The sequence below is a fragment of the Pelophylax lessonae genome, assembly GCF_965119305.1.
Source record: "Pelophylax lessonae genome assembly, chromosome: 4".
NCBI classification, from domain to species: domain Eukaryota; kingdom Metazoa; phylum Chordata; class Amphibia; order Anura; family Ranidae; genus Pelophylax; species Pelophylax lessonae.
The window spans coordinates 629,327,832-629,348,370 of NC_138771.1; the positions used below are offsets into that span (position 1 = coordinate 629,327,832).

The 20,539-nt window shown below is 42.1% G+C and overlaps 1 protein-coding gene across 1 annotated transcript; it reads left to right on the forward strand.

Moving 5' to 3' along the window:
* The first annotated feature begins 496 nt into the window (after window positions 1–496).
* On the forward strand, window positions 497–19,370 carry LOC309554839 (uncharacterized protein). The gene is made up of 5 exons (XM_082256559.1): window positions 497–557; window positions 5,224–5,622; window positions 11,343–11,681; window positions 15,448–15,813; window positions 18,888–19,370. The coding sequence occupies exons 1-5, from the start codon at window positions 518–520 to the stop codon at window positions 19,019–19,021; spliced, it is 1,278 nt and encodes a 425-aa protein (XP_082112685.1). The 5' UTR covers window positions 497–517; the 3' UTR covers window positions 19,022–19,370.
* The last annotated feature ends 1,169 nt before the right edge of the window (window positions 19,371–20,539 follow it).

A 20,539-nucleotide genomic window follows, 5' to 3' on the forward strand; every position in this document is an offset into this window, starting at 1 on the left:
CTCCAACTAATCTTTTACCACTTCCATCAGCTCATTCCCCCCAGTTACAACCTTTTGTACCTCCTGCCCCACCCTATTAGATTGTAAGCTTTTCTGAGCAGGACCCTCTTGTATTTTATTGTTTTGTAACTGTATTGTATACCTTTTGTATTGTTTAGCGCTGCGTAAACTGTTGGAGCTATATAAATCCTGTATAATAATAATTGGATCAGCATGCCAGCCAGACAACTCGTATTCTCAGAAGAAGTCAGTGATGACTGCTTTCCAACCTTCTCAGGACAGGTTTCCTTTAATGTAGGACCCTTAGGTAACATTGCTATTTGTAATTATCTTTTGCAAATAAAACTGATTCAAATCTTGCAAAACCGTCTTCCTTTTTCTTCCCATTTCCTGACAAAAGTTATGACACAAGGAGGTGTTTAGCAATCTGAATGTGAGACTACGTGTTATGGCTCAGGCTCCAGAAAGCCTTTCAGAAACGTTCCCTCGCCTGCTCTTCTCTGACAGGTCCATCGATATGTCCTATCCTCTGACTCTAATCATGCTGCTTCTATGGGGTACGTATTTAAAAACAATGTGTGTTATTCTTAGTATGCATGAAAGTGTACTTTACCTAAGAATTAAAAAGTATTCTATTGTAACTCAGCAGTCCTTAGACATGGTGGCTGCCTTAGATTTCTTATTTTAAAACTAAGAACATTTTTAGAAAGTAAAGAAAATACATTTTGATCCTGCCAGAAAATGTGCGTCCTGTGAATTGAATGGATATCTGAAACAATGATATCAGCCTAAACAGCTATCTTCTGTGAACTACAAAATTGACTTGATTGAAAAAATGCAGATTTTGCCATAGGCAAAATTTTGCCGAAGCAAAAACTCTTGCCAACCGTCAGTATTTTTACTGACAGCCAGTAAAAAACTGACACTTTCCCCCTGCTAGTAAATGCAAGTAATAGGTAAAGGTTGCCAGTAGAAAATATGGCTGTGACGCCCGGCCAAGACCATCCAAGTGACTGCTACAGCAGTGCTTTAAGTGGGCCGGTATGCACTGGTACTCAGTACCGCCACCTCTCCGTGCGCCTTAGCGTACCAGTACGCTCATTTTGGACATCTGCGCCCTCAATTGCCCCCCCCCAAGAATATTTCCCACTCCAGAGCCAGACCAGTCACCACCAGTGAGTCCCCCTGCTCCAGAGTCCCAGGCCAGGCGGGGTGCTCTGTGGGGACCCTGATGTGGGGTGGGGGGGCAAAAAAATGTATAGGCTATAATAGAGTACCGGCACCTCTTTTGGGCCACTTAAAGCACTGTGCTACAGTGTGTTGGGGCAGCGGGGGCGGGTCTGGCAGAGGCAGGGCCTGAGCATATTGTGTGATGTCATGGTGCAACGGAGCAAAGCAGAGCGGCCGGAGCCTCGTGGGTGGGTCTGTGGGATGGGAGCAAGGCAAGCCGAGAGCAGGACCACCTGGCGTGGAGAGCAGTGGCGGCCCGTCCATTGAGGATGCAGGGACACTGCCCCCCCCTATTCATGCTTCCGGGCCCCCTAATCTACATGCAGGGCGCCGGATGCATGGATTCCAATAGGGGATTTTTTTCTTTTGAAGCGTGTGATTAGAGCTAGAGGTTCTAATAGGCTTCAAATAAGGGTGGGCTCGGGGCGCAGAGCACTGCGCCACGAGCCCACCCAGTTGTGTGACAATAGCGAATGAATATTCACTATTGTCACACGGATTCTCCTCCTGGTCAATCAGGAAGCTGGTCCTGAGACCTGTTTCCCGATTGGCCGAAAGGAGAAGCCATCCATTGGCGAAGGAGGAGGAGGGAGGAGACGCAGGGGTAGCCCGACCAAGGAAGGGGGACACAGAGGAGACTGAGGTGAAAGCCGCCGCCTCCACATGTCAGTCCAGGGGCAGCGAAGGGTGAGTGAGCCGGCGACCGGGGGGAAATGAAATTTGCACTTAAAACTGTAATTTTGCAACTTTTGGAAATGCCAGTAAAAACTTGGCTGTGCCAGTAAATTTTTGGGTGTAGTGTCAGTAAATTAATAAAGTAGGATGGCAGGAACACGGATCTCTGTCTGCCCTCAGTCAGACCATCCCCACACAGTTAGAAAACACTCCCTAGGGGCACATTTACTCTTTGATTGCCCCTTATGTTATGTTAGTAAAGTAACAGTTTAAGCACTGATCACTGTAATAATGTCACTGGTCCTCAAAAAAAAGTGTCAGTTAGGTGTCCAATTTTGTTCGCCTCAATGTCGCAGTCCCGCTATAAGTTGCTGATCGCCGCCATTACTAGTAAAATAAATAAATAAATAAAAATGCCATAAAAATATCCCATAGATTGTAGATGCGATAACTTTTGCGCAAACCAATCAATTTACATTTATTGGGATTTTTTTTTACCAAAAAGATGTAGCAGAATACATATTGGCCTAAATTGATGAAGATTTCGATTTTTTTACATTTTTTATTGGATGTGTTTTCTAGCAGAAAATAAAAAATATTTCCTTTCCAAATGGTCAATCTTTGTTTTTGTTTATAGCGCAAAAAATAAAAACGGCAGAGCTGATCAAATACCACCAAAAGAAAGGTCTATTTGTGGGGGGAAAAAAAAGATAATTTTTTTGGGTACAACAACGCACCACCACGCAGTTGTCAGTTAACCGATTTACTGCGGCAGGACGGCCCTCCTGCGCAAAGCAACGTAGGTCTACGTCGGTCGCGCGCCTGCAGCTAGGGGGCGAGCATGCTCCGCTGGGCGCTCGCTCCCACCCCCACTCGTCAGCGGGGACTCAGATGCACCCAGTGTTGATCAAACACCCAGTGCTGATCAAATACCACCAAGAGAAAGCTCTATATGTGTGAAAAAAATTTATATAAACTTAATTTGCGTAGTGTGGCATGACCGCACAATTGCCAGTTAAAGAAGTAGTGCAGTGCTGAATAGCAAAAAAATGCCCTGGTCATGAAGGTGGTAAAACCTTCCGGGGGGGGGGGGGGGAAGTGAGTGGTTAAAGATAAATTCCAGGTAGGGATATCATACCTGTGAGATCCTCGTAGAGGCTGCAAATTGCTACAGTAGCCACCACTACTCCAGTGATCTCTATTAGCTTCCAGGTCCCATTCCGAGCAGCTGCCTATATATATATATATATATATATATATATATATATTTAGATAGATATATTTTAGCAGAGACACTAGAGAATAAAATGATGGTCATTGAAATATTTTATGTCACACTGTATTTGCGCAGCTGTCTTTCAAACGCAATGTTTTTGGAAAAAATACACTTCAATTAATTAAAAAAAATAACTAAACAATAAAGTTGGCCCAATTTTTTTGTATATTGTGAAAGATGATGTTACGCCGAGTAAATAGATACCTAACATGTCATGCTTTAAAATTGCGCACGCTCATGGAATGGCGACAAACTACGGTACTTAAAAATCTCCATAGGTGAAGCTTTAACATTTTTTAACAGTTACCTCTTTAGAGTTACAGAGGCGGTCTCAGTGCTCATGTGCCAAAGAAACATGTGAGGTATCGCCGCAATCTTTAGAGCAGGAGCAATCGCGGCGATACCTCCTCTGCACTGGAGTCAAATGGGAAGGTGGGGGGGGGGGGGTTGTTAAGGTTGTAGTTGGTTTTAAATGACTCCTGATTTTCCTGTGACATAAACAAAAATATAAATAAGTAAAACCTTGAATTGAGAGTAACTTGGTCTGAGAACGTTTTGCAAGACAAGCAAAATGTTTTGATTTGATAAACAAGCGATGTATTGATATACAAGTAGCGTCACATCACTACTGAGTATAAAAGAGAAGAGAGGCTCCTCTAAGTGCAGCAATATGGTTACATTTAATGAAGGTTCAACATTTAGCAACTCACATGGTTGATTAAAACAGGCATGCAGGTGTCCGGGGTAAAGCTGTCCACATAGACCGTCCTCCGCACCGCCATCGACATCATCCCTTCCACGCTGTGCTCCACGAGCACTTCAACCTTCGCTTTCAGATCGCTCTACTGCAGGGTATTCTTCCCGGTCACGATTGCAGACTGACAGCGATGAAAGCAGTCGGTGCGGAGGATGGTCTATGTGGACAGCTTTACCCCGGATGCCTGCATACAAAGATGTGCCTGTTTTATTCATCAACCATGCAAGTTGCTAAATTTTGAAGCTTTATTAAATGCAGGGCTGGGACAAGGCCATCTAGCACCCAGGGCAAAGATGCCAAACTGCGCACCCCCCCCCCCTCCATTAGGGTTAGGGTCAGGGCGCCCCCATCCCTGCAATAAACCATTGCATCCAGGGCGACCAACACTCCTGCCCACTCCTTGTCCCGGCCCTGATTAAAATGCAGGGTTTTTTTTCAGCAGGGCCTCCAGCACTGAATGTGCGTAATAGCTAGGGGTGTGGGGTTTGTTATAGGGTCTCTTGATGCTGGCTGCTTGGGGATCTATTGTCACTGGTAAGGATCTGTTATTGTGTGAGGGTCTATTGTTGCTGCTGGTGGATCTATTGTTGCTGGGGGGTCTTATGTTGTTGAGGAAGAGGTCTATTGTTGGCTTATCTATTGATACTGGTTGCTGGGAGAGATACTGGTTGCTGGGAGAGCCGTAGTTGTTACTGGAGGGGGTCGAATGTTGCTGGGGTGGATCCTTTGTTGCTGGATGAGGTATTTTGTTGTGCGTGGAAGGTGGGTAGGGGGTGGAACCAAGGAACAGTGCTCAGAGGTGGGTAGTGGGTGGAGACAAGGGGGGACTCAGAAGGGGGGAGTTCCTGCACCTATTCCTGCACCTATTCGCCCTGTTAAAATGTAACCATATTGCTACACTTTGAGGCGCCTCTCTTCTCTTTTATACTCTGTTGCTCCTGCTGGATTTTGCTTCTAATCCCCTCGTGGAGGCGCCATTTGTGGATGGACATTTTATGGTTACACAGCCTATCACATTGCTATAATCTTTTTATATGGACTATAAACTGAAGGACTTATGAATAAACGGTTGTGGAACGAATCATCTGAGTTTCCATTATTTCTTATGGGGAAATTCGCTTTGATATAAGAGTGCTTTGGATCACAAGCGTGTTTCCAGAACGAATTATGCTCGCAATCCAAGGTTTTACTGTAAATAAATAAAATACATACACAGTAAATCAGTCATTTTCTATTTTATCATTTTTTTTCACAACAGCCCAATGATATTGTTTCTGTTTTACAGGTGAGCCGTCTGGGACTGTAGTAAAGTATTGTGTAGACCAGCCAATAGAAACAGAATCCTTTGTGGGGGAGACTCTCACACTGCCCTGCAAATTTGTATATCCAGAAAAAAAGGAAACAGTTTCGGGTGTGAATATTATATGGAAAGCCTATGATGGCGAGTTCTGTGGATACACACAAAAGGAAGAAATCTACAACTCTTTGACCAATGTCTCTTTGGCCAAGTATCACGGGAGATTGCTGCTACAGGAGGACCCGGTGGCCGAGAATGTCTCACTAATACTGAACAACCTGACCCTCAATGACAGCAACAAGTATTGTTGTCGTGTGATTATCTCATTCCAAGGCAACGAGAAAAAGCAGTTTCAAAGTGTTAATGGGACCAGGCTCACCGTAAGAGGTAAATTCAATCAATATTAGTTATATTCAACCAAAGACCGAGAGTATAAAGTGTCACCACTAATTATGTCCCAATCACCCAGCACTTAGGAAAAAAAACTTACAAGCAATAAATAAATAAATCATTTGTAAAGTGCATGTAAACCTCTGCTGCCTTAGAGATAAAATATATAAAAAGAAGCATATAACTCCTCCTATAGGTTGCTAGTCAGCATGAAGGGTCAAACACATAAGCAGCGCTACAAAACCTATAACTCTCAATAGAGAGTTGTATAAAGTACTCGAAACCCATACTTGAGTAAAAGTACAAGTGCTCGATCAAAAAGTGACTTGAGTAGAAGTACTAAAGTATTCAACATTTTTTGTACTTAAAGTGGAGTTCCACCCTAAAATGATACTTACCTCCATCTTCTCGCTCCGGGTCACCTGAAAAACAAATGGATAATCGAAATTTTTTATTTTTTTTTACTTACCTCGTATAGAAGAAAATATACTTACCTTACTTCCTTCTTCCTCCCCTCGGCGGCCACGGCGATTCGTCACTTCCTGGCTTTGCAATGATTCCTGGGAGCTGAACGTCATCGCTCCCAGCAATCAGTGCGCCTGCACCGGCCCCGACGTCACTTCCGATGCGCGCGCGTCATTCCCTTCTAAACAGCTTCTGGGCATGCCCAGAAGCTGTGGAGGGGTGACGCGCGTGCACCGGAAGTGACGGCGGGGCCGGCGCAGTGCATCATGGGACCGAAGAAGACGGAAGAGGACGCAGAAGAGGATCGCGCTGGCTTCAAGCTGCCCACACCTGAGATGGCAGCGCTGGACAATACTTTTTCAAGGTAAGTATTTCTCCTAAAAGGTAAGTGCAACCCGGGACAGATCAGAGGCTAGCCATTGTGGAATGTACTAGCCCTGACTGTCCCGGGGGTATTTTTATTAAAAAATGTATTCCCAGGGTGGAACTCCGCTTTAAGTATTGCAAGTAGTTTTTTAAAAAGTTTGCTACTCAAGTACTGAAAGTAAAAGTACAAGTACTGTGTTATGTAGTTATTAAAGAAAGAAGTCAAAAGTTTTAACATCATATTGTTTTTTATTATTTCAAATGCAGCTTTTATTTATACATACAGTAGCATTTATTTTAGTATGCGCTGATAATACACATGTTTTGAGCTTCATGAAACCTGCCATCTACTGTTCTGGCAGTGGTAATTTTTATAATTGTAATGAGTAACTATGCAGCACAAAAAAAAAATATCGGAGTAGAAGTATTGAAATCATCGAAAAAATGTAGTGAAGTAAAAGTGGAAGTAGGAGAGAAAAATTCTACTCTAGGAAAGTACAGATACCGCATTTCGGTACTTAAGTACAGTAGTGAAGTAGTTCTACTTAGTTACTATACATCTCTGGAGATATAGTATAAGTGAGTCCACAGTCTATTCATATAGTCCAAACACTGGGATGAATATACACCACAAAGTGAAGCCAGATCATGCGCCTTCACTGCACCACGTGCCCCATCCCTAGGGCGTCTTCCGTAGAAGTCCTTTTGATGACGAAACACGTCAGGGCGCGAGCACACGGTCAAAGTGACAACCAGATGTCAAGCAGCTGCACACAAATGGCTTTGGGATCTTCCGGACACGCTGATGACGAGCAGGGATGGTGAGACTCTGGAGGCTTAGTCGCCGCCTGGTTCAGTCACTTCAGTTTGTGGATTTCGATTGCCTTTTAATACCTTACATTGTGAGTGTTTTGTGAGCGGGAAATAAAGGGTTTTTTTTAATAAAGGATCTTGTGCATACATACTGTCCTATGAGCCCTCTGTTTTGTTGCATATACTGCTCTCTCAACTGCCTGAGCTGAGTGGAATGTGTTTTGGAGGATTTAAAGGCAAAGTATATAACATCAGCTGGTGAGTGAGCAATACCTAGGGACGGGGCACGTGGTGCGGTGAAGGCGCATGATCTGGCTTCACTTTGAGGTGTATATTCATCCCATTGTTTGGACTATATGAATAGACTGTGGACTCACCTGTACTATATCTCTATTGAAAGTTATAGGTTTTGTAGCGCTGCTTATGTGTTTGACCCTTCACGCTGGCTAGCAACCTATAGGAGGAGTTATATGCTTCTTTTTAAATATTAGTTATATAATATGCGGGAAAAGGATGATTTTGTATGGACGACTGGGATAGGGCGGAACACCAGCCTTTGCCTATAAACTCCCATCTTTTAGGCCCTTTTCACACATGCTGTCTGTTTTTCAGTTTTTCATCCATCCGTTGACTGGTGAAAAACGGACATCAATGCCTCTCTATGGAAAAATGGATGTAAATGGATAATCATCCATTTTCATCGGTTTACCTCAGCATTCGTCATCATTCGTTTTTTTTTAAACTGATCAAAGCTCTATTTTTCTTACATTAAAAAAATGTTTTGGATGAAAAACAGATGTAAACTGACAAACGGTCAGTTTTTCATTTGTTTTTGCATTGGTAGTGGATTAAAAAGAACTGATGAAAAAAGTGATGAAAAACGGATGAAAAACTGAAGAAAAATGGATGAAAAATTTATGAAAAACTGATGAAAAACGTAAGAAAAATGGATGAAAAACGTTAGAAAAATGGATGAAAAACGTAAGAAAAATGGATGAAAAACAAATGAAAAATGGAAGAAAAACGGATGAAAAACAGATGAAAAATGGATGAAAAACGAATGAAAAATGGATGAAAAATGGATGAAAAAACGGATGAAAAACGGATAAAAAATGGAAGAAAAATGGAAGAAAAATGGATGAAAAACAGATGAAAAATGGATGAAAACAAATGAAAAAATGGATGAAAAACGGATAAAAAATGGAAGAAAAATGGATGAAAAATAGATCAATACTTCATCCATTTTGACATGAACTGACGAAATGAACGGTCTGTATGTGTGAAAGGGGCCTAAGGTCCATTTCCCCTAGTACAATTTCCCTTTCATCAATCCTCCTCTCAGCACAAATCCGCTTCCACCCCCCAAAACCCCCCTTCCAGCACAAATTCTTATCTCGCCAATCCTCTCTCCATGCACAAATCCTCTTTCACTCCCCCCAAATCTCTTCCTCCCAGCACAAATCCTCCCAATCCTCCCTCCCAGGACAAATCCCCCCATCCCCACGAGCACAAATCCTCTTCCCTCAATTCTTCCTCCCAGAAAAAATCCTTTTCTACCCAATTCCCCTCCAAACACACAAATCTTCTCCCTTCCTCAAATATCCCTTCCCAGAACAAATAATCACCCCTTCCCAACCCTCCTTGCTATCACAGCACAAATCCTCTTAACCCCCTCAATTCCCCTCAAAGCACAAATCTTGCCCCCCCATATAGCGCAAATCCCCCTAAATTCCCCTAATAGCACAAATTCTCTTCCCATCCCAGCACAAATACTCTTCCCCCCTCTTCAAATCCTCCTTCTAGTGCCAATTACCTCTATCCCAGCACAAATCCTCTTATTTCTCCCAAATCCCCCCTCTCAGCCCAAATCATCCTCCCCTCCCTGTTTAAATCCTCTTTTCCTCAATTTCCCCTCCCAGCACAAATTGTTTTCTCCCCAATTCCTCTCCAGGCTCACAAATCCACTTCCACCACCCCATAGGTGTGCACAGCCTATTGCATTAGGGTGTGCACCCCAAAGCTCAAACACATATATGTATGTGTGTGCATGTGTATATATACTGATCAGTATATATATACACATGCAGAGCATGTAGAGCAGTGGGTGGAGTCAGTAGTTTTTATTTTTATTATTTTTTACAATGTTACCTTTTCATAATTTTTTTTGCAAAAAAAAGTAAGGAGAACAATTTTTTAATTTGGTGAAATATTAGTGGTCTAAACTGGGAATATGTGTCACATGGGGTGGTTGGGGTGTGCCCAGGCACACCTGGCACACCCTGTGTGCACGCCTATGTTCCACCCTCAAATTGCCCCTCCCAGTACTAATAATCTCCCCTTTCCCCAATCCTCCCTCCTCTCGCAGCACAAATCCTCTTAACCCCCCAATTCCCCTCCCAACAAAAATCCTTTCTCCCCTTCAAGCGTGAATTCCTCCTCTTAATCCTTTTTTTCCTCACAGCAAAAATCCTCTCCCTGCAAATCCTCCTCCCCAGCACAAATTCTCCTTCCACCAATCCTCACTCCCAGCTCAAATTCTCTTCTCCCTTATAGCAAAAAAAACTACTCCCCTCCAAATTCCGCCTAGCACAAATCCTCTTTCCTCTAAAATCCCCCCTCCCCAAAGTTCTGTTCCTCTCCAACCCCCCCCCCCCCCAGCCCCTTTAAATCAGTCTACAAATCACCGTACAAATATTGCTTCTCTTAACACAAATTCTCTGAACCCCAGTACAAACCATTGTTACCCTCCCCATCCTCCCTGAAACTTACAGACTTCAAAAACAGAGCAACTCAATGCCAGGAGATGTCCTTCCTCCCAGGATCCCTCTTATGTTGTGTATAGAGACACTTCATTGCTGAGGAGGAGCCTAGAGGAAGCTTCCCTAGACTCATGTTTACTATTGCGACAGCCAATGGGGTGGGATGCTGTCTGCTACAGTGTTGGCCAATCACAATTTCAGGAACCCAAGAAACCTCACAGGAAATGCAAGGAACATACCCTGGGTGCCCAGCACCAATGCCCACCATGCCCTGGGTGCCCTTGTTTTGTGCTAAGATAAGTTAGTGAATCCAAGTACCAGAACCTGTTTCAGCTTTGGGCTCCAGGACACAGCCCCGGACAGTTGAATGGTGCGATTTAGTGTAAAAGAGTCATACAAAAAATGTACCGAAAGTACATGACAACGGGGGAGCATTACAGGAAGAAGGTTAAAAAAATTAATGCTGGAACATGCTCTAGAGCAGTGGTCCTCAACTCTGGTCCTCAGGGCCCACTAACAGGCCAGATTTTAAGTATTACCTCGGGCAGTGCTGTATCTTGGCCTAGGCCAACAAGGCCCAGGCCTAGGGCGGCACTTTGCAGGGGGGGGCAGCAAAAAAGTGGGCACTGATAAGCTTTACTGATGGGGCTGCATTGATATTCTGCACTAATGGGCACTAATGGGCTGCACTGATGGCCACTGATGAGGCTGCAATGACTGCCACTGATGAGGCTGCGCTGATGGCCACTGATAAGGCAGCACTGATGGACACTGATAGGCTGCACTAATGGCCACTGATGAGGATGTACTGATGGCTACTGATGAGGCCGCACTGATATGCTGCACTGATGGCCAGTAATGAAGCTGCACTCATAAGGCTGCACTGATGAGGCTGAACTTATGGAAACTGATGGGGCTGCACTGATGGGCACTGAAAAACTGGTTGTAGTCTGTGGTTTACTGATAACAGGGCGGGTCATAAACATGAAGGGGTGTGGCCTTTACAGGAAGGGGTGGGTCATATTTAAATTAGGGGGTGCCCAAGTTTAGTCAGGCCTAGGGCAGCACAAAACCTAAATACACCACTGACCTTGGGTAGATGCAGACTAGAGTACTGCAATCACTGAGCAGCAAATTAAATCACCTGGGATGTATTTCAGTTTTCTTGCAAACCTGGCCTGTTAGTGGGCCCTGAGGCCTGGAGTTGAGGACCACTGCTCTAGAGAACAAGATGGGTACATTTAAGTGGCTCCTAGACTCCTAATTATATATTTATGTTGCTTGATAATAAATGTTTTTCTTTCCTTGTCTTAGAGGAACATGAACTGAAGCTGGAGCAGCCACCTTTTATACCAGCATTTGCCGGGGACACTGTGACTTTCTTGTGCCGATTCTCATCTAAGAATTACGTTACCCCACCTTTCATTTCCTGCCGGCTGTGGAGAAACACTGGAGAGAGCCCAAAGTGTGATAGACTGGTCCATTCAGGAGATTGCTCTGACAGCCTAAGGGGGAATATTTTATATTTTAAACTATCAAATCAAACTGTTCCATTACACCAAGGCTGGTACTGCTGGGAAATCCTGGCCTCATCTGGGAAAAGTGACCCACTGACGGTTAGAAAAACTCTCGGAACAGAACTGGTGTTTGTAGGTATGTGTCTATCCCAAAAGTGAGCTTTAAGGTAAACCCTTCCTAAGAGATAATGTCAATTCTAGATTGCACTTTATATGTGTAGCACTGCCCCCATGGGAGCTGCTTAACCACTTAAGCCCCGGAAGATTTTACCCCCTTCCTGACCAGGGCCTATTTTGCGATTCGGCACTGTGTGAATTTAACGGACAATTGCGCGGTCGTGCGACACTGTACCAAAATGGAATTGATGTCCTTTTTTTCCCACAAACAGAGCTTTCTTCTGGTGGTATTTGATCACCTGTGCGATTTTTTGATCATGCGCTATAAACAAAAAAAGAGCGTCAATTTTGCAAAAATAACAATATTTTTCACATTTTTTTATATGAAATTCCCCCCCAAAAAATGTAAAAATCAAAATTTTTTAACATTTTAGGCCAATTTGTTTTCTGCTACATATGTTTGGTAAAAAAAAAAATCACAAAAAGCGTATTTTGATTGGTTTGCGCAAAAGTTATTGCGTTTACTAACTAAGGGAAAGATTTTTGTCTTTTCTATTGTTTTTTTTTTTAACGAGTAATGGCGGCGATCTGCGATTTTTTTTGCAGGACTGTGACATTGCGGCGGACAAATCGGACCCCTAACTGACATTTGTGACACTTTTGGGGTTACCAGTGACATTACTACAGTAATCAGTGCTATACATATGCACTGTTACTGTAAAAATGACACTGGCAGGGAAGGGGTTAACTTTATTTGAGAAGGAGGGGTTAAGTGTGTCCCTAGGGGCGTACTTCTAACTGTGATTGGATGTGACTAGTGATGTAACAGCAGAGATCTATGGTCCTACATAGCAGAACCGTATGATCTCTGCTGTTACACAGGGGAGAATGACAGGTGGCTTTGTTTACACTAGCTGCCTGCCTTTCTCCCGGTGTAACCGACAATCACGAGTAACCGGCGGACATCGGGTCCACCGGGCACATGCGCGGGGGGGTCCGTGAGCGAGCGGGAGCACGCTTCCGGCTGCGCGCGCTCGCTCCCTAGAGCCTCACAGGCTAGCGACGTAGATCTACATCGCTTTACCTGTGAGGGGCCGACTGCCGACGTAGATAGACGTTAGGCAGTCGGCAAGTGGTTATAGTGGATTCCTCTGGTAGCAACAGACATTTGAACTTGTAGCTTTAATTCCTCAGCTCAGTCAATAAACAGTCCAGGGGATTTAATTTATTTTGGAACTGGGTTGGGAGAAGGGATGAGAAGGAATGAGTGGAATACTCCAACTAACAACTATGCACAGTTGAGGACATCTACCTGAGGTGAAGGTTTTTAAATGATGAACAATACTTTAAGTTTCTCTTCAGGGTCTATCTTGGCACCCCCTTTCTGACCCACTGTGTGTGCTGGCCTTTTTCCACTGACTTTCCCTGGAGTGGTCCCCTTCCTGGGTAAGTTCACTTGTACTCACTGATACTGCTTTCCACAGGAATCTCTGCAACTGCTCCACCGTGAGCTTCTACAGGACCTTTTAGATCAGCCCCACATGTCTGGTCCACTAGGCCGACTGCCTGTGACCACTTCCTTTCTGACAGGAGGAGAGACACCCATCCCCCTCCTCCTGGGACTCTGCTTCCCGCCAAAGATGCCCTGTCACATGTGTCCCAGGCTTTTATGAAAAATCCCAGGATGCACTGCGATTGTGCCTTCCCACTGGGACTGTCACAAAAGCCTGTGTGTCACTGGCTGGGATTCCTCCACTGACCAACAGGGTCCCCTATTGGATACAGTGGGGAACTCCCTCAGACCAAGTGAATCACACTTGGACACATGTAACAGGCAAGACTAGAAATCCTGCTCCCTGATAAGAAGAAGAGCCCACAAATGCTTTCCCCTAGCACCTGACTAGGAGGGTGCTACATCTGAAAAATGATTAGTTGTGCTGTACTTTTACCTCCCACCTTACGTTTCTCTGTTCAGTTGGTGTGTTTAGGAACCCCCCCCCCCCCCGGCTTACAAACAGTCAAGGAAAATGGGTTCCTGAATTGTGGACAAAAGGAAGAAGGTTGGACTGGTGTGCTATGCCTAGACTGAAGCCCCTGGAGCCGGCAGACTTTGCTACTTGAATATATTTTAGAGAGAATGTGTCACTTTGCCCACTTATAACAAAATGATGAGTTCTCTTCCTAGGTGACCTCCATCCAGTAATATCTTCTCTGACGTTTTTTGCCACTCTGTTCCCTGCCAGAGCCTTGAGTTTAATCACAAAATATGTTCTGTGTTGATCAGTGTCAGAGCTTACACAGGGCTTATAACTTTGTCAAGTGTTTAGACTTGGCACTTGGCCAATAAGGTCTGAGCACTGCACCCTGGGAAAAAGGGAAGGAGGTCTCATGTTCCTCCATGCACCCAAGTACCAGGAATTTACAAGGTCTCAGGCAAATGGTTGTGAAATGTGCCAAAGGTAAGTACCAGTGGGAGTAGGGTGTTAATAAAAGAACTTGACACCTTGTTCCTGATGACGTCAGATGTGACGAAACATGCCAGGCGGAGCTACGTATGTACACCACCAGGCATGCGCAGTCGCGAGTCGGCCATCTTTGCTACTGGAAAACCAGATCTGTCAGCATTTGTCACGCTGGATTGTGCAATTTAATACTTACAAGACATGTTAGTGCATCTTCCTAATAAAGACATATGGTTTTTAGCAATATTACACTATTGCAGTGCTTTTCTTTTCATGTGATCTGGGACCACTCTGGAATGAGTTCTAACCTCCATCTGGGTGCTGGATTTGTTAGTGACCTGCCTTTCTAAAATTGACTCTCTTGTCTGTCGAGAATGCTGGATCGTTTTTTATACTAAAGCGCTAATTGACCAATCTAATCAGGGGGGGTCACACGTTGTCTGGTAAGCAGAGCATGAGAGTGTGAGGTGTCACCTGGCTTATCTAAGAATTCTTACTACCATCACGGCTGTGGGACTATTGCATCTACTATTTCTTCCTTTTTTTGGGGACTTTGTTTGATCACATATATATATATATATATATATATATATATATATATATATATATATATATATATACAACCAATATTTTGTTCACCCATTGGGATAAATCTATCTGTATTGCAATAATCCTAGAGCACTGCATTATTTATTTATTTTATAAAGTGACAGATACTCTTTAAGGCTTAAAAAGCGGAGTTCTGGCCTCAGAAAAGTTTTTTAGAAAAAAATACCCCGGGACAGTCAGGGCTAGTACATTCCACAATGGATAGCTTCTGAACTGTCCCAGGTTGCACTTACCTTTTAGAAGTAATACTTACCTTGAAAATGTCTTGTCCAGCGCTGCCATCTCAGGTGTGGGCAGCTGAAGCCGGAGCGTCCTCTTCTGCGTCCTCTTTGGTGATGTCGGAGTCCCAGAATGCCTTGCACCAGCCCTGCTCGTCACTTCCGGTGCAGGCGCGTCATCCCTGCACAGCTTCTGCGCATGCCCAGAAGCTGTTTAGCTGTTTAGTCATCGCAAGCAGGAAGTGATGGCACGGTCTGCAGCCGCAGAGGGAGGAAGTGGAAGGAAGGTAAGTATATTTTCTTCTATAACAAGGTAAGTAAACAAAAAAAAAATTGGGAGTATCCATTTCTTTTTCAGGTTGAAGTCAGCAAGCAAATGGCCCAAAAGTCATTTTTGGGGCCGGAACTCCGCTTTAACTGTCATAATGGGCAGGCATGCAGCTTTGATGATACTTTTTTTTCACAATAAAGTTTATCTTATGTTGGCATTTTACAGAGAGAACAAACACATGCAAAATCATTCAGCCACAAGAAACTGTTTTTCAGAAGAGTGCCATCATTAACTGCAGTTTCACAATGCCACAGTACAGTAATATCTTAAGGACAGAGGTCTACTGGATGATCGGAGACCCAAGAGAGGACTACGTCTACCATCCAAACCCAGACTTCATTCACCCGCATTACAAAGGCAAGACCAAACTGGTTGATGGCTCCAATCTTTTCCTACAAGACTTCCATGGACTAAACAACACCATATTATACTGCAGGGTGATGATACAACGTTGTGGATCTATTAGGGGGAGAACAGAATTTTTAATGGAGGAAGGTCCTGGGACTCTCCTGAAAAGTGAGAATGTGAATGGTATGTATTCAGCTGCTATATTTCCTTGTTAATCATTAACTGAAAACATGCTAATCAGATGTTAAATTCACTTGCTGCATGTCCAAGCTCAGTGACTACAAAACTTGTCCAAAATGTTTCTGATCTTCAGTACCATACTACTCAGCATGGGTATAATACTTTCCTACTAGAGAAGATGGCCACATTACCTCTTTCTGAAAGTTTTTATAGGCCAGAGTCAACCAACCAACCTCAATCTTTGTAAAAACATATGAAGAAGAAGAGGGTTTTTTGGGACTTTAAATGAGGCAAAATGAATGTGCCTCCATCCCTGTTTATATGGAAAAAGAAAAAAAGAGTTGGGACTTTGTATGAGGAGGACAACTAGCAGTAGGTAAAATGAGACCTGTGGTGACACAGGTTCATAAGCAAAAATGGGAGTAATGTAAAAAACAGGTGTTTATTCAATAATCTCCACAGTGGTATACATAATAAAACAAATACATCATATTGGTGAAATCATATCTCATAGACATCAAACTTGATAAAAGAGTATTATTAGAGTAATAATGTAGTTGAGTGGTCGAGATACAATTTTTGTCGACCACTCTACTACATTATTACTCTTTATACTTTTTATAGATACTTTTGATTGCTCCTGCCCCTGAAGAAGTGGGGTGTGTTCCACGAAACGCATTGGGCTATCTAGGATGCATGTTTTATGTCTAAATTATATTTATATACATTGGCCTGTACATTAATTGTTATTGTCCATCTATTACTCTTAGTCATCAGATCCTGCATGTAACTAGCTCACCAATATGATGAATTTGTTTTATTATGTATACCACTGGGGAGATTATTGAATAAATACCTGTTTTTTTACATTACTCCCATTTTTGCTTATGAACCTGTGTCACCACAGGTCTCATTTTACCTGCTGCTAGTTGTCCTCCTCATACAAAGTCCTAACTTTTTTTTTTGTAAAAACCTAAACTTTCATACCTTTTGCTCCTGCACTGCCATATTTTCCATCCCGCCTCTGAAAAACCCTTCAAACCCAGGCACCAAACCTCTTTTCTGAGTTCTTTTCCCAGCCAGACCATGTGACCACAAGATCCACAGATAGTTACAAAACCCTTAAGAATAAAAATATTGTTTCTTCAGGGTTTAGCAATTTATAAAAAAAAAAAAAAAAAAAAAAAAAACGATTGGACTCATTATACATATCTACCATCGCTGGAGGCCTGTTTTCTCTGTTAAAAGGTGGATAACCAGTGCCAATGGCAATGTCCCTCAAAGACCTCCAGTGACAAGAGATCTGTATGATCACTACTTCTCTTACCCAAGGTTATAGCTACAATAGAGGAAGTGTTGTCTTGTATTCTGAAATGTTTATCTCAGATAATTATATGTAGATCCTGCAGTTATGTTAAAATCCTTTGTAAGGTTGTATCTCCATTGGAGACATTTTTCATTATTTTCTGTCTCGGGGATGCAACAGGAAGTTAGTGGAAATCTCCTCAAAGGGAAAGCCCCACCTTCACCAACTGTCATCAAAAAAAGGTGAAGTTTCGATTTCTGATCTGGTGACAACTGTAACATTTTGGATATCTCTATATTAACACTTAGAATTAACCCCCTAATGTGAAGCCTAAAACTTTACATATCAGTAAACATAAAGTTCAGCCCTAATGCTAGTTCCCCAACATTAACCTAAGCCTTAAAGTGAAGGTTCTGTTGACAACCCAAAAAAGTCAACTCTGCAACAGAGGAGGTATTATATTTACTTTTCTGGTGGCTCTAGTCTGCTATCTTGTCTTAGATTAATAGCCATGTCAGACTCTTTAGCATTCAATAAGCAAATGTAAAAATGGCAAAAAATAATAAAGGAAAATGTATGTCTATATACCCTATAATACCAAAAGTATTGGGACGCCTGCCTTTACACACACATGAACTTTAAGGGCATCCCAGTCTTAGTCCGTAGGGTTCAATATTGAGTTGGCCCACCCTTTGCAGCTATAACAGCTTCAACTCTTCTGGGAAGGCTGTCCACAAGGTTTAGGAGTGTCTATGGGAATGTTTGACCATTCTTCCAGAAGTGCATTTGTGAGGTCAGGCACTAGTGTGGACGAAAAGGCCTGGCTCGCAGTCTCCACTCTAATTCATCCCAAAGGTGTTCTATTTGGTTGCAGTCAGGACTCTGTGTAGGCCAGTCAAGTTCCTCCACCCCAAACTCACTCATCCATGTCTTTATGGGCCTTGCTTTGTGCACTGGTCCAAATCATTTGGTGGAGGGGGGATTATGGTGTGCGGTTGTTTTTCAGGAGTTGGGCTTGGCCCCTTAGTTCCAGTGAAGAAAACTCCTAAGTCATCAGTATACCAAGACATTTTGGACAATTTCATGCTTTTAACTTTGTGGGAACAGTTTGGGGATGGCCCCTTCCTGCTCCAACATGACTGCACACCAGTGCACAAAGCAAGGCCCATAAAGACATGGATGAGTGAGTTTGGGGTGAAGGAACTTGACTGGCCTTCACAGAGTCCTGATAGAACATCTTTAGGATGAGCACAGACTGCAAGCCAGGCCTTCTCTCCAACATCAGTGCCTGACCTCACAAATGTGCTTTTGGAAGAATAGTCAAACATTCCCATAGACACACTCCGAAACCTTATGGACAGCCTTCTCAGAAGAGAAGACTAATACTACAGACAAAGACTGGGATGCCATTAAAGTTCCCAATACTTTTGGTAATATAGTGTATATAGACATACATTTTCCTTTATGATTTTTTGCCATTTTTACATTTGCTTATTGAATGCTGAAGAGTCTGACACGGCTGTAGCTCTTCAACTGAGACAAGATAGCAGACTAGAGCCACCAGAAAAGTAAATATAATACCTCCTCTATTGCGGAGTTGCAAAGCCAATACTTTTGGTAATGAAGTGTATATAGTCATACATCTTCCTTTATTATTTTTTGACATTTTTCTATTTGATTATTAATAACAGTATATATATATATATATATTTTTTTTTTTTTAACAACACAATAGGAATTCCTCTTCAATATCTACTCCTGTGTCTTTTAGGTCCTTCAGAAGGTGTCACCACATCATCACCTCTTTGTCTACAAAGTATCATAATAGTGGCCTGTTCTGTGCTTAAATTCATCCTCCTCATGGCACTCTTCATACTGGCCCTTGTTTACATCAAGAAAAGCTAATGACATATTCGGTCTGGATATTAAACAAGGAAAACACTGGACATACCTTCTTCTTATCAAAGAGATTGCCCAGAAAGATTTTTGGTGGCTACGAATGAGTTGAGTTGATCATTAAGTCCTTAGCTCACATAAGTTATCTGTGGTCAGGCTATCGACCTTAATGCATCTACATGTTATAAAAAAAACAGTAAAAAATTAGTTGTAGCCATTGTGGAGCAATTCATGATCAAGGTTCACAGGAAAAGCTAAGCTGCTGAGAGAAAGACTTGAATGACTGCAGTGCTTCTCCTGTGAAACTTTGAACAGGAATTATTCCACAGTGGCTGCAGCTACATAGGTCAGTAGGTCAGGGGGGGGGGGGTGTATTTAAAAATTATTTGACTGCTTGTTAGGGAAAAAAAATGATTGTCTATAGCCTGGTCACAGGTTCACTTTAAGGGCTCCAGTGGCCCTAAAATTATGTTTTATGTTTTTTTTTTCACTATTTCTATAAAATAAATAAAATGAAAAAATATACATATGCAATAGTTCTTATTTACTTAAGAAAAAAAAAATATTAAAACATTTTTACAGTATTTTGGCTTTTTTATTTTATATATATATATATATATATATATATATATATATATATATATATATATTTTACTGCTTTTTTCAGTGTTGTGGGGGAAAAAAAAAAACATCAATTTTATTAGGGTACAGAGTCATTTGACCGCACAATTGTCAGTTAAAGCAACGCAGTGCCGAATCGCAAAAAAATTAGGTGGTCATTTTTTTTACTTTCTGCTCTATAACATTCCCAATAAAAAAATAAAAATGTAAAATCGAATATTTTCATCATTTTAGGCCAATTTGTATTCGGCTACATATTTTATGTTAAAAAAAATCCAAATAAGTGTATTTTGATTGGTTTGCACAAAAGTTATTGCGTCTACAAACCTACAAACTACAAATCAGTGATGAAATGTTATGATATAATATAACATATTTTTATTCTCAAATTGTGATACTGTGTATGTAGCATATATTATTCAGGACTGCAGTTAGAAATCACAGTGCCTCGTACAGCCAACCTGGCAGCCCCCACCCCCCCCCCCCCGAATATATATATATATATATATATATATATATATATATATATATATATATATATATATATATATATAATATTTTCACTAAAAATACACTAAAATCTTTATTATTGAACACAAACATAACAGAGAACCTGTGTGAATTAGACATTTTTATTCTTTTTTTTACATTAAAAAAAATTATAATTGTTTTTTATAATGTTAAAATTTTTTTAATATTTTAGTTTACAATTTTTTTTAAATGATTCATTAACAATGTTTAATTATTATTTTTTTTTTACAATTTGTTATTTTTCTACAGGACAAGGAAGCCTGCAGCCCTGAAGCACAGTGAAAGGGGGGCACACGGGGGATGGGATCAGAAGCAGGCAGAACAGGGAGGGGGATCGGTGTCAGAGAAGCAATTACAGGAACGATATCCTGTGTC